This window comes from Myotis lucifugus, unplaced genomic scaffold, assembly GCF_000147115.1.
Source record: "Myotis lucifugus unplaced genomic scaffold, Myoluc2.0 scaffold_41, whole genome shotgun sequence".
In the NCBI taxonomy this organism is placed as follows: Eukaryota; Metazoa; Chordata; class Mammalia; order Chiroptera; family Vespertilionidae; genus Myotis; species Myotis lucifugus.
The window spans coordinates 4,220,464-4,233,891 of record NW_005871089.1 but is presented as its reverse complement, the minus strand read 5'-3'; the positions used below and the strand labels follow the sequence as shown (position 1 = coordinate 4,233,891).

General features: G+C 53.8%; 1 protein-coding gene across 1 annotated transcript in view; it reads left to right on the top strand.

Moving 5' to 3' along the window:
• Nucleotides 1-11,018, top strand: part of HCN4 (hyperpolarization activated cyclic nucleotide gated potassium channel 4) — a 48,115-nt gene extending 37,097 nt beyond the window's left edge. Inside the window, exons 4-9 of the mRNA XM_023753170.1 lie at nucleotides 2,168-2,329; nucleotides 5,296-5,514; nucleotides 8,466-8,513; nucleotides 8,670-8,910; nucleotides 9,173-9,337; nucleotides 9,428-11,018. Of these exons, the coding sequence (XP_023608938.1) occupies nucleotides 2,168-2,329; nucleotides 5,296-5,514; nucleotides 8,466-8,513; nucleotides 8,670-8,910; nucleotides 9,173-9,337; nucleotides 9,428-10,875 (2,283 nt within the window). The 3' untranslated portion in view covers nucleotides 10,876-11,018. The remainder of the gene's footprint in view (nucleotides 1-2,167; nucleotides 2,330-5,295; nucleotides 5,515-8,465; nucleotides 8,514-8,669; nucleotides 8,911-9,172; nucleotides 9,338-9,427) is intronic.
• The last annotated feature ends 2,410 nt before the right edge of the window (nucleotides 11,019-13,428 follow it).

The following is a 13,428-nucleotide window of genomic DNA, read 5'->3' as shown; positions in this document are numbered from 1 at the left end:
CCTCTAGTTAATAATAATGATCCTACCTATGTATGTGTCCAGGGTACAGAGCACTTTCTTAGCCACATCAATTTCTCCAGCAACCCTGAGAAGTGGTGGGCAGATAGCTAGCTTCTCTTAGTTGAGGGGAGGCTGAAGTGTGGTAGGAAGTGAGGGCAGGTGCTGGTCATCTCTGAGGCTGGATGATCCCATGTCACTGGCCCTCCTCATGGTTGGTCCCATGTCACTTGGGGGAGCTGATGACATTCTGGTCAACCAAGAATTTGAAAGGCTAACGACTTGCCCAAGGTGATAGAACTATTGTGTTCACCTGAGTGCTAAAGAGGCAGAAGTGGAGACTTCCCACAGAGCCAGAGCTCGGTGCTAGTACTCAGGAACTGCTGTGAGATTGAGATGAGAGGCAGAGAGAGCATCTGGGGTTTAGGATCCAAGCCTGGGGCATGGCCAGCAGCAGAGGGTTGGCCAGAGACACCAATGTCTTACTTGGGTATATTCTGCATCCCAGACACAGGCAGGCCCCAGTCCCTACTGAGCCCTGGTTGCCATCCAAAACTGTCCTGCCTGGTCTCTAGTGTTCACCACTCCTTACACTGAGATGTGTCATCTTAGCCAGGACCTGGCCCACTGACAATGTTGGGGCTAGTTCCTGTGCCCCAGTGGGGCTAGGCTGCAGGGCACAGAGCACTGGGTTGATTGGGGCCAGACGCCAAGGAGTCCCACCTGGCCCTGGATCCAGCTTGCTGTAAATCTGGCCACATATCCCAGTCACTTTGGGTTTAAATTGTTTTATCTGCAAAATAACCACCTTTTTTGTCACCGGGCCAATCTGACAATCTGCAGGCAGCCCTAGTTCAGATCTGCCTCTACTGCCACTGCCACTATAACCGTGAGCAAGTCCTTTGCTTCTCTGAGCCTTGATGTAAAATGTAGTAAATTAACAATATGTTCAGCAAAGTTTGTTGTGAGTTTAAGTGAGATGATGACTGTGATGTTATTATCCCTTTGTCTCCTGGGCCATGGGAGGGTGATGGGGACAAGTTGGAGGTTCCATTCTCCATGAACCTTTTCCAAGGTCCATTTCATCCTGAAGACTTCACAGCATATCTGCATCCAGAGTCCTCCTACTTAATGGAGTATAGGGGAGGGAGGACCCTGCCCAGCCATAGTTCAACCTCTCCTTTGGAGTCACAGGGGTAGAGATGGACAGGTGGCAGGGGGCTGGGGTTGAGAGTGCTGTACTTTATTAACCTGTATAGGAGAGCGTTACTACTAATAACTATTAACTAATCACGAAGATTAATTATTAATAACGGTTCTCAATTTATTGAACACTTCTACACCTAATACTAAGCATTTTATATGTATAATTTAATTCTTTAGACAACCCACACAGTTAAGAATTTTTATCGCCATTTTCTAGATGAGGAAACATAATCAAAAAGGTTCAGAGATTTTCTGAGGGTTGCACAGCTGAAAATTGGGTAGGAAGAGGGCCTGGGATCAAAGTCTGTGTGAACTTGGAGCCTGTGTATCCTAGCTGTTTCCTTGCAGTTCCATGGCTGCCTGAGGCAGAACCCACTGGCCTTGGGGGAGTCCTAAGAGTCTGGTGACTGATTTAGGGAAATACCATGCCCCTGTCCTGACTACAGGCTGTGGTCCCCTGAGGAGCGTCAGGCTGGCTGGCTCTTCTCCCTGTTGTTTCATGGCCTAGACAAGCTGATAAAGTGATTTCTCTACCCACTTCAGAGCTATATGGGGCTCCAGGTGCCCCCCTTCTCTCCAGGTCTGGGAACCCCAGACACCCTTTCTTCTCCTCCCATTCTTCTCCTCCCAGGCTGTTTGGTTTGACCCATAGGCAAATCCCCAGGGTAGGAGAAGCTGCTTTGAAAGGTGAGAGACCCTGGATGGCTGGACTTCCCATGGGAGCCCCGCCCCCCACCCCCCCCACACACACCTGCACAGATCCCTCTGGGGCCCTGCAGCCTGCAATCTGCTTCTTTCAGGGCCTGGCCTGACGCCTTTCCACTCTAGCCATAGCCTGACCTGAACTGAACTGGGCACCCTACCATGTGTGTGCAGAGCAGTGCCACTCGAAGCTGCAGGATCTGACTGGGTGGGGTGTTCCTCTCTTCTGGTCACTCACCTGGTCACTTACCTCTGCGGACAGATCTTCCACATGACCTACGACCTGGCCAGCGCCGTGGTGCGCATCGTGAACCTCATCGGCATGATGCTCCTGCTGTGCCACTGGGATGGCTGCCTGCAGTTCCTGGTCCCCATGCTGCAGGACTTCCCTGACGACTGCTGGGTGTCCATCAACAACATGGTGGTGAGCACCCAGCCGGGCCCTGGTGAGGACAGAGGGGGCTGATGAGGCACTGACGGGTAGAGCAGGTTCACAACTTGAAAATCCTGAGTTCCAACATGTAAGACCCTGAAGTGCCAGCCTAGCACCCACGGCACATGGCTTTACCCAGTACAGGTCTGTCACAGAGCTCCTGGCCGCACGCTGCTACCTTTGCCTTCTCGCAGCCTCACTGCAGCTGGGAGCCTGGCTATTTGGAGCTGATTTCACTAGGGGGAGACTAAGACCTGGGCTCCTCGGGTTCTGTCAGGTGTGGCAGAGCTGGGCTGGTGGCTCCTGCCCTCCTGCCTTTTTGCCAGAGGCAGACTTACCAATTGGGGTTACCGACTGGGACCTCAGTTCTTTTCATCGACGCAGAAAAGATTTTAAGGTCAACAAAAATGAAAGTAAAGCAAAATGGGGTTTATTGAAGATACGTTCTAAACTAGGAGTGGGCTACTGAGAGAGAGAGAGAGAGAGAGAGAGAGAGAGAGAGAGGGAGAGGGAGAGGGAGAGAGAGAGAGGGAGAGGGAGAGAGAGAAAGGGAGATGGATAAAATGGCTGGGCTGTCTCAGCTCACTGGGAAGTCAGAGAATAGGGGGCCTTGGAGACAGGTTTAGGGGTTAGCCCGGGATGAGCTGCAGCTGCCCATTCGTCCCCTGGTTGCAAGTCTCGTGGGGTCCTTTAGAGGTTGGGAGACATGTGCCTGTGGGGGAAGGGAAGGAGAAAGGGAATGGCACGGGCCTGCTCCTTGAAGGTAGAGATAATGGCCCCCAACTCCTGGTTTTAAAAGGAGGATTTTCTGGGTGGAGACTTTCATTTGCATTCAGGCATGATTGACAGAAACTACCTTTTTTCTGGGCATGCCCTTACCCATAATACATACAGAAAAACCCATGGGGGCAAGGTCAAAACCGAAATACAAATTTTATTATAATTAATCCAGGACCCTAGTGAGGTTGTATTGTCTTGTCGTTTTCTCTGCGCATGTGCCAAGAACCAGCTGGCTCCAGATCTGCCTGGGTGGTCTGCTGGCTTCTGGGCCGCCCATAGAGAGGCTGTCTGAAGGCAATTCTGGTCCGGCTCCTGATCAGGACCCCAGGGCAGGCCCCACCCCAGCCACTCAAATCTAACTTCCTACTTCACAGATCCACCTTTAAAAGCCACGCCCAAGCAAAGAGAACCCTGTGAGGGACACTGTTGGTAGCAGGCATAGACTCCCAGATCACACACAGTAGCTATTTTCTGCTCCAGCTTCAGAACTGGACTGTCCCCCTATTCCTGTCATTCCCTCATCCCCACCCCACGTACACACATACATCCTGATCATAGGTGGTGTCCTGAGTGGGGAGGACAGACCAGATTGAGCCTGATCCCTTCCAAACCTGTGGGTGGTTGAGAGAAGTTGAAATTGAGGCTAGGGAAGCCATGGGGCAGAGTCCCCATCCCCCCATGGACAGGGTGGGCTCCAGGAGGGATGGAGGGCCCCCTGGACCTGTGAGCCTCTTTCTGTGTCCGGGAACCCCATGCTTACAGGGTCCAGGGGGACCTGTCGGTTTGGTTTGGTCTGTAGGCAGATCCCCAGGCCCCCTGAGTAGGAGAAGCTGGCTTTGAAAGAGGTGAAAGAGACCCAGAGCATCTTTCAGTATCAAATAGGCCTTTAGAAAACAGCCTTTTGATGAGCTAAGTGTAAATAAATCAGCTATATGGATTGAATTTCTGAGTTCCTAGGGGCTGAACAATAAGGCTGGAATTTCTGACTGAAGGCAGATGGGGGTCCCTCCTGTTCCCCCAGTGCCCAGGCCCCCCTCCACTCCTGGAGTTCAGCCCTCCCCACCCCCCCCCCCCCCCCCCGGCCAGACCTCCCACCCAGGTTTGGACTGAGCACCATACCAGCTCAGCTCTGTCCAGTATGGTCTCAGTGACCTTGAACATGGCGTGCAGCTCCTGTGCCTGCCTTCAGGTGCTGAGAACAGCCTGGTGACCCCAGAAGTGCTTGAGGCTCCGGCCAGGGGTTCTGTGGGTCATGCAGTAGGGTGGGTTCCACATCATTGCCAACATATTCATTGTGTGAGCAGAGAGGCATTGGGGAGGTGGCCGGCACTGGGGTTCATCTGGGGCCCCCTCATCTAGGACAGTTTCCTCCATGTGAGGGTGACAAGTCCACACGTGCACGAAGTTCAGGAGATGGCTCTTCTGAGCCCAGTGTTCCCACACTGAGGCTTCCTTGAGACACCAACTAACTTTGGAGACAAAAATAGCCAGTTGCCTCCCTCCTTCTCTCCCTCCTCCCACCCCAAGCATTGTCTGTTCCAGGTAACCCACCTTTTGTGGGGGGAGGATAACTGGTGGCCACAGTCCTGGACAGATGCAGGCAGGGTTCATGCAGGAAGGGAGTCCGCTCAGCAGCACTTTAGATTTTGCTCACCCAAAATGAGGACAGTGTTTTTGGCTCAATTGAGAGTCTGTCCCCCTAGGGGAAGCATATCTGCTTTTATAATTGAGGTCAGTGGGGAAATGGGCTTTACTTGGGAGTAGTTTGGGGTAAGGGGATGGAGCTATTTTAGTAAGCAGAGGACAGCAGGGTGGCTCAGCCTGAAGTCTTGTGCTGCCCAAGAGGCCCAGGCTGCTCTGTGGGGGCTGAGAGGTCCGATGGGGGCTACACCGTTCCTGTCCATTTGCTGGGCTTCCCATCTAATCCTGGTCCCCCACTGCAGGAGAAAGGCCTGAGTGAGGAGTTCACTCGGTCACTTAGGTTACCATTGTGGGCCTCCCTGCCCTTCTCCAAGGCTTTCAGCCACTGGCAAGGTGGGAGCCGTGAGCTCAGCAGCTGGAAAAGAGTTGAGGGATGGGAGGTGGTGGGGACTTTTCTAGGTCCTGGTGAGGCCTGCTCTCTCAGTGGTGTGAGCCTTCACTACCACTCCACCCTGTGTCTGTGTACCTATCTACAGAACAGCTCCTGGGGAAAGCAGTATTCCTATGCCCTGTTCAAGGCCATGAGCCACATGCTGTGCATCGGATATGGACGGCAGGCGCCTGTGGGCATGTCCGACGTGTGGCTCACCATGCTCAGCATGATTGTGGGCGCCACCTGCTACGCCATGTTCATCGGCCACGCCACTGCCCTCATCCAGTCCCTGGACTCCTCCCGACGCCAGTACCAGGAGAAGGTAGGGCAGAAAGCTGTGTCCAGTTTGGGCTATCTCAGGGCAGCCAGCTGGTCCCTAGGGAGCACAGGCTCCAGCCAGTGGGTCCCCACCAGATCCCCAGTGGGTGCCCAGCCTGCCACCATCATCTGGCTTCAGCTGCTGTCTTTTCTGTTGCAGTCTCTTTTTCTTTCTTTTTTATATTTTTCTAAAATATACAGAAAGTCCGCATTGTTTACAGACCAGTGACTGTGAGTGTGCAGTGCCCTCTGTGTGGCTAACACCTTTTGGGTCCACATCTTGTGCAGAGCCCTGGGCATTCATTCCATGTGACAGTTATCACTGCTCCTGGGTTTACACTTGTTTACCGTGACCGCACACTCTCGGTTTTCCTCCTCCTCACAGGCCAGTCCTCCTTGTTCTCCTTGGCTGCTTGTCTTTTCAGTCTTTATACATTGTGTCCCTGGTGGTTTGGGCTCAATTCTCTGCTTTTCTGTCTCTCCTGTCTTCCTGGGTGCTACTGGTTTACCACCCCACCCGCATGCTCCATGTCCGTCTCTATGCAGCAGGCTCCAAATGATATAATCAGTCCCCACCTCTTTCCTCACCCTGCACTGTCTACTTGATGCCTCCCCGGACACCTCCACCTCATCGCATCTAAAATGAGAACAGTTTCCCTTGCCTTCTCTGCTCCAAACCTCTATTCTTGCCCATCCTGTTAATGGACACAGTAGCACAGATGCCCAGGCCAGAAATTAGGAGCCATCCTTGGTGTCTCTTAGTCATTAATGCCTCCCTTCATTCCCATCATCCAGCTGACGTCCGCCTGGGTCACGCAGCAGCTTCCTAAGCAAGTGGCTGTGCTGGAGTAAAAGGCTGCCTGGGTTCTAAGCCCAGCTTCCCATTGACAAGCTCTCCACTGAACATGGGCATGTAGCATCACATCTCTAGGTCCCATTTGCTTGTCTGTAAAATGGGGACAATACCAAGGGTTATGTCATGGCGTTTGTGAGGAGTGACCCTACAGAGTAAGCCATTCAATATTTATTAGCCAAGTGGGCTCCCCTCTGTCCCTTCTACTTTATTCTCCAGATGGCAGATGGCATTGGCATTTAAAACATAAATCTGCTCATATCACTGCTTAGAGCTTTCTGTTACTCCAAGATGCAGAGTAAGTGTGTTTTCTCAGCCTGGCATGCAAGCGCTCCCCGCCTTCTCATGCTCAGAACACGCCATGGGCTCCATAGCCCTCTACGTGCCAGCCTTGCCAGCCTCCCTGCATGTGCCTCCCTGCCTCGGGGCCTGGCACAGACTCAAGCTGGAACTCTCCTCTCTCTTTTCACCTGACCCTTTCTCCACATCTCAGCCTAAATGTCACCTGCTTGGTGAAGCCTTCCATGCCCCAGTCAGCCTCCACCCATCATGTGACCCAGTGACACCCTCAAATTCTCCTTCATTACACTTCGCACTTCTGTCATTATTTAATTAATTATATGTAGCCAATTGTTTAATATCCATCTTCCCTATCCAGGCCATGGCTCCATGAGGGTAGGCCAGTCCCCATGGATCCCCAGTGTCCAGCACATAGTAGGGCTCAGTATGTATTTATGAACTGCCTGCTTGTCTGCCTCAGGTGCTGTCCCCTGATGGGCTGACTGAGAGATGGCAGCCCAGGTCCCATGACACTTAGAGGAAAGCCCGAGAGAGCCTGAAGAGCCAGAGCAGGGTGGGAAGGTCATTTTGGGAAGGCAGAGGAAGGAGGAAGTAGAAGAGAATGCTAGGCCAGTGATCATGATGAACATGAGCAAAGGTGTGTAGATGGGTGGTAAAGAAATCAACCTGATTAGAACAAAAGGTTCTGGGTTAGGAGTGAGGGGGCAAGAGAGGGGGAGGAGAGTGGAGTCAGGTTATCAAGGCTAGTGCTTCAAGGGCCAGGTGAGAGGTCAGTGTAGCCCAGCATCAGGTCCCAGCCTGTGAGCAAGGTCAGGGCCCAGCCTATGAGCAGGGTCGGGGCCCAGCATGTGAGCAGGGTTGAGGCTCAGTGTGTGAGCAGAATGGAGGCTCAGTCTGGGACCACCATTAGGGATAGTTTAAAAAAAGCACCAGGGTCTACTGTCCAGCAGAGTCAAGCTGCTTGTGGCTTTTCATTTGAGAGTTGCCTTCATTTCATCCTTTAGCTAATAGCTCTTTAATGTATAATTCACCCATAAATCTCTCTTAAACATATTACCTCCCCCTCTGTCCTCACTACTCTCTCTCACCTGGACCACTTTAACAACCTTCTAACTTTTGTCCTGCCTCCAGACCCTGCCTCCCACCCCAATTGCTTCTCTATGTAAGGGGAATTCTAAAAAAACACAGCTCTTTTCTGGCTGCCCCTATCCCCATAGCCAGCCAGAAAGTCACTGTTTCCTATAGCTGGGCACAACTTAGAGCAGACAGAGGCCAGGTTGGCTGGAAGAATGTTAAGAAAGGTCATCTCCCAGCCCCCAGGTGCCCGTCAGCATCTCTGCAGCAGCACTATGTCCCGACCTCTTTGGAGAACTGATATATGAGAGCAGGCTGCCTATTATGACTATTCCTTGGGTACAGGGACTTCTCTTGCATTCCATTGTGGGAAAAATCTGTCCTTGCCCAATCAGTGCCTCTGGTCCCTAGCCATGCTTCTGAGGATCCCCACTTCCCACCCACAATCCAGGTGGGTTGGAGCAGACCCACAGGATGGGCAGGTTCAACAATCTCTATTCCAAACACGTTTAAGGTCCCTGCTGTACCAGGCCCCTCCCCTGGACTGTAGTTGCTCTTCAACAATGTGACTTAGTCTCAGTCCCAGCCATGTTGGGATACATGACGTGCCACATGTGGGCTGGCTTCAGTCTTCAGCCCTTGTAACCCATCGCAGCCCAGTCCTGCTGATGTTACCACTGGTGGGAAAGAGCTCCTTCCCAAATCAGTGAGGCCTCTCTGGTCCACAGTGTAACACAGAGGGACCAATATTTCGAGGAAACTTCATTGACTTCCAGGTCAGTTGGCCTCTTGTAACTGGGCTTTGGACAGTCCTTGTCCCTGGCCATCTCCATAGTGTTGGACACGTTGAAGACCGGTCACTGGGATGGAGCTTCTCCTCCACCCCAGCTGCTGGCAGTCAGGGCCATTGTTTGGGGCACAGTGGGGAGCAGGAGATCATCAACTTTAACTGCCGGAAGCTGGTGGCCTCCATGCCACTGTTCGCCAACGCAGACCCCAACTTCGTGACATCCATGCTGACTAAGCTGCGCTTCGAGGTCTTCCAGCCGGGCGACTACATCATCCGAGAAGGCACCATCGGCAAGAAGATGTACTTTATCCAGCACGGCGTGGTCAGCGTGCTCACCAAGGGCAACAAGGAGACCAAGCTGGCAGATGGCTCCTACTTTGGAGGTGAGTGGCCAGGAGACCCTGGGGAGACAGGGGAATGGGCTGGAGAGACCGAGAAAAGCATTTCAGGCCCTTCATGGCCACTGCCTGGAGGTAGGTGTCTGTGAGCCCAGCATAGGGGGATAGTCCCAGAGATGGAAAAGGTGGCCTGGAGTGGGGGACTGATGAATGTATCTGTCAAGCATCTGTACTAGGTAGTGGGGACCCAGGTCAGGGTTGGGTGGAGGCCCTTAGGAGGCCACCCTGACTCCTGCTGTCCCAGCAGAGATCTGCCTGCTGACACGGGGCAGGCGCACAGCCAGCGTGCGGGCCGACACCTACTGCCGCTTGTACTCGCTGAGTGTGGACAACTTCAATGAGGTGCTGGAGGAGTACCCCATGATGCGGCGGGCCTTCGAGACCGTGGCGCTGGACCGCCTGGACCGCATTGGTGAGGGGACTGGGCGAGAGGGCGGAAGGGAGGTGGACCGGGCTCCCCCTCTCCTCTGCCCTGAGCCCCTGCTCTCCTTCTGTGGCCCAGGCAAGAAGAACTCCATCCTCCTCCACAAAGTCCAGCATGACCTCAACTCAGGTGTCTTCAACTACCAGGAGAATGAGATCATCCAGCAGATTGTGCAGCACGACCGCGAGATGGCTCACTGTGCGCATCGCGTTCAGGCTGCCACCTCCGCCACCCCGACCGCCACGCCTGTCATCTGGACCCCGCTGATCCAGGCACCACTGCAGGCTGCTGCCGCCACCACTTCTGTGGCCATAGCCCTCACCCACCACCCACGGCTGCCCGCTGCCATCTTCCGCCCTCCCCCGGGCCCCAAGCTCAGCAGCCTCGGGCCTGGGCAGACACCCAGGCATCTGAAGCGGCTGCAGTCTCTCATCCCTTCTGCACTGGGCTCTGCCTCACCCACCAGCAGCCCATCCCAGTTGGATACACCATCTTCCTCCTCCTTCCACATCCAACAGTTGGCTGGATTCTCCGCCCCTGCCGGACTGAGTCCTCTCCTGTCTTCGTCCAGCTCTTCGCCACTTCCCGGGGTCTGTGGCTCTTCTCCTGCTCCCACACTATCCGCCAACACAGCTTCCACCACCATAGCCGGATTTGGCCTCTTCCACAAAGCACTGGGCGGCTCCCTGTCCTCATCTGACTCACCCCTGCTCACCCCACTACAGCCAGGCACCCACTCCCCACAGGCTAACCAGCCACTACCTTCACTACCAGGGGCCCAGGGAAGCCTGGGACTCCTGGAACATTTCCTGCCACCCCCACCTTCATCCAGGTCCCCATCCTCTAGTCCAGGGCAGCTTGGCCAGCCTCCTGGGGAGTTGTCCCCAGGTCTGGCTGCTGGCCCACCAAGTACGCCAGAGACACCTCCACGGCAGCCTGAGCAGCCATCCATGGCAGGGGCCTCTGGGGAGGCTTCTCCTATAGCCTTTACCCCCCGAAGAGGTCTCAGCCCCCCTGGCCACAGCCCAGGCCCCGCAAGAACTTTTCCAAATGCTCCACCCCGGGCCTCTGGCTCCCATGGTTCCTTGCTCCTGCCACCTGTATCCAGCCCCCCACCACTCCAGGTTCCCCAGCGCTGGGGCACACCACCTCTCACCCCAGGCCGCCTCACCCAGGACCTCAAGCTCATCTCAGCCTCTCAGCCGGCCCTACCCCAGGATGGGGCACAGACCCTCCACAGAGCCTCCCCACACTCTTCTGGGGAGTCTGTGGCTGCCTTCCCGCTCTTCCCCAGAGCTGGGGGTTGCAGTGGGGGCCTTGGTCCCCCTGGGAGGCCCTATGGTGCCGCCTCAGGCCAGCATGTCACTCTGCCTCAGAAGACATCCTCAGGTTCTTTGCCACCCCCTCTTTGTTTGTTTGGGGCAAGAGCCGCCTCTTCTGGGGCCCCCCCTCTGACTGCTGCTTCCCAGAGGGAACCTGGGGCCAGGGCTGAGCCAGTGCGATCCAAACTGCCATCCAATCTATGAGCTGGGGCCCCTTCCTCTCTTTTCTCTCTTCTTTCTTCCTTCAGGTTTAACTGTGATTTAGGAGATATACCAATAACAGTAATAATTATCATTTTAAAAAACTCACACCAGAAAAACAAGACAGCAGAAAATAACCAGGTATTCTTAGAGCTATAGATTTTTGGTCACTTGCTTTTATAGACTATTTTAATACTCAGCAGTAGGGGGGGGGGGGTTAGGCAAGGCTCAAATGCAAAAGCCAGAGCAAGGTTGGGGGGTGGGGGCTACCCATGTTTGGGGTTCCTAGAGCAGACCTGTCATTGTATTTGTTTTAGGGCACCAGCCACCACCAGCCCCTCAGCAGTGAACTTGGTGCCTCACTCTGCGGGGAGTCTTCTAGGGGCTGCCCTTGGTGGTTTTCCTGGGGAGCCTCAGTCTCCTGAGTCCTTGGAACAAAGTGGGGCCAGGGTCCTGAGAATTTTGCATTTTTTTACTGCAAACCTAGCAAGATCTGTATGTGTCTGTAATATGTGTATATGTATAAGCTATGTAGCGCTCTGTAGAGCCATGTAGATAGCCACTCACATGTGTGCAATCTAGTTTAACCCAATGTTGCCGGGACACCCAGGTCACCTTACATCCAGCAGCCCACCGTAGTCCATAGGCTGGGAATCGGAAGGTCTGGGGGGAGTATTCTTTCCAGTCCTCAGGGAAGAGGACCCCAAGACCTCTCAGCAGGCCCCCTGTCTCCCCATCTCTGGTTTCCTATCCAATCCCAGCCTGACCTCTCACCACATGGAAGCAGAGGACTCTGAACTGTGCCTCCTGTAGGTCCTCAAGCACATCCTGTACTCTCTGGCCCTCAGTTCCCTGTCGGGACAGTGGGAGGTGAGGGTACTTCTGGTGGAGTCTGCTCTGTGCCAAGCACTGGTTCAGCACTTTACACACATTAACTCCTTCCATTTCACAAAGACCATGAGGTAGGTACTTTGATTCTCCCTATTTCACAGATGAGAAAACTGAATTTGGGGTACTTTTTCCAGAATCATGTAGCTAGGAGTGACAGACCTGGGACTGATTTGAGATTCTAATTCATGCCTGCTTGAGGCCAAAGCCTAGGTTCCTTCCATTAAAAGCTGTTGAGAGAGGCTAAGTTAGTCTTCAAGCATGGTGCAGCGGGAGAAACCAGATTATAGAGGCAACCAGACCTGGTTTGAATTCCAGCCCTGCCTTAGCTGTGTGATCTTGGGCAAATTATCTGACCTTCCTGAGTCTGTTACCTCAAATGTAAAACGGGAATAATTATGGTGCCATCTTACAAGTACGTATGAGGACAGGATGAGAAAAGCAGTATATGTGAAATGCCCAGCCCGTACCTGGCACATGCCATAGTAGGTGCTCAGTAAGTCATGTTTCTTCTGCCTCCCCTCATCCAGCCCATTGCTCCAGCAAGCTGTGGTGAGAGCCCAGGGAGCTTTGGCTGAGGGCTCCAGGACTTATGATCTCAGGGCATAGGAGGCGGCAGGGCTTTCCGAAGGGCCAGTGGCAGGCTTGAGCCAGGCCTTGAAATGTGGGAAGAGTTAGAAAGTGAGAGAGGGAGGGGAGGGAAAGGGAGGGGAAGTGAGGAAGTAGAAAGGCAGGTGGGATGGAGTGCTCAGTGGGATATGATGAAGGTAGATGTACAGTGTGGAGCTGGGGGCTTTGGGAGCCAAGTGGTCAGAGGGAAGACCGTGGATGCCAGGCTAAGGGGATTGGCCCTGATTCTGCAGGCAACTAGGAGCCAGAAGCAGGTTCAGAGTGAGAGTCATTGTGAACTAGGAGCTCAGATTATAGAAGCTCCTTAGGCACAATCCTCCCTTCCAACAAGATTCTACCAGAGCCAAGCTCAGTGGTCTGCCTCCTTCCTATAGGGTAGGAGCAGGTTTGCTACCAAGACCTGAATAGTAAGGAGGACTGATCCATGCTCCAAGAGCTCTCCTCCATGCTCCCAGCTAAATGCTGACAAGATCAGGCTTTGTCCTGGGCTGTGGGACAGGCCAGTATCTCCAGTGATGGGCCACAGGCAGTGGGGGGCCGTTTTCCAGGACAGGAGGAGGTGAGGATTCTGGGTCTTAGGGAGAGACAAGGAGCCGCCTGGCCTTGGTCATTACTGGGCAGGAGAAGTCCCCTCAGACCCAGGGAGTTCTCAGAGCTGGAAAAATTTAAACAGAGGCCTCAATCCGAGTTCTGCACACACCCACGCCCCCTGAGGAAGGCTTACTTAATCTAAACCCACAGTAGTCCTGGAGGTAGTGGCCAGGGTGGGGGGTAGGAACGGGACAGGAGTGAGGGTGGAGGGTTCAGTGGCATGCGGAGTGAGGACACGCCCTTGTTATCAGGGCAGGCCTCACCACCCTCTACACACGCACACACATTTTATAAAAGCTGACCCCGTGCAGCCACTCTGGAGGCTGGGGAAGCCAAGTCCAATCAGTTGGCCCTTCTATCCCCACAAGCAATTTTCAAATCTTCCACTTTTAAAACAGAAAACGGTAAATGTGCCGTGTTGTATATTTTATTTAAATAAAAAAAATC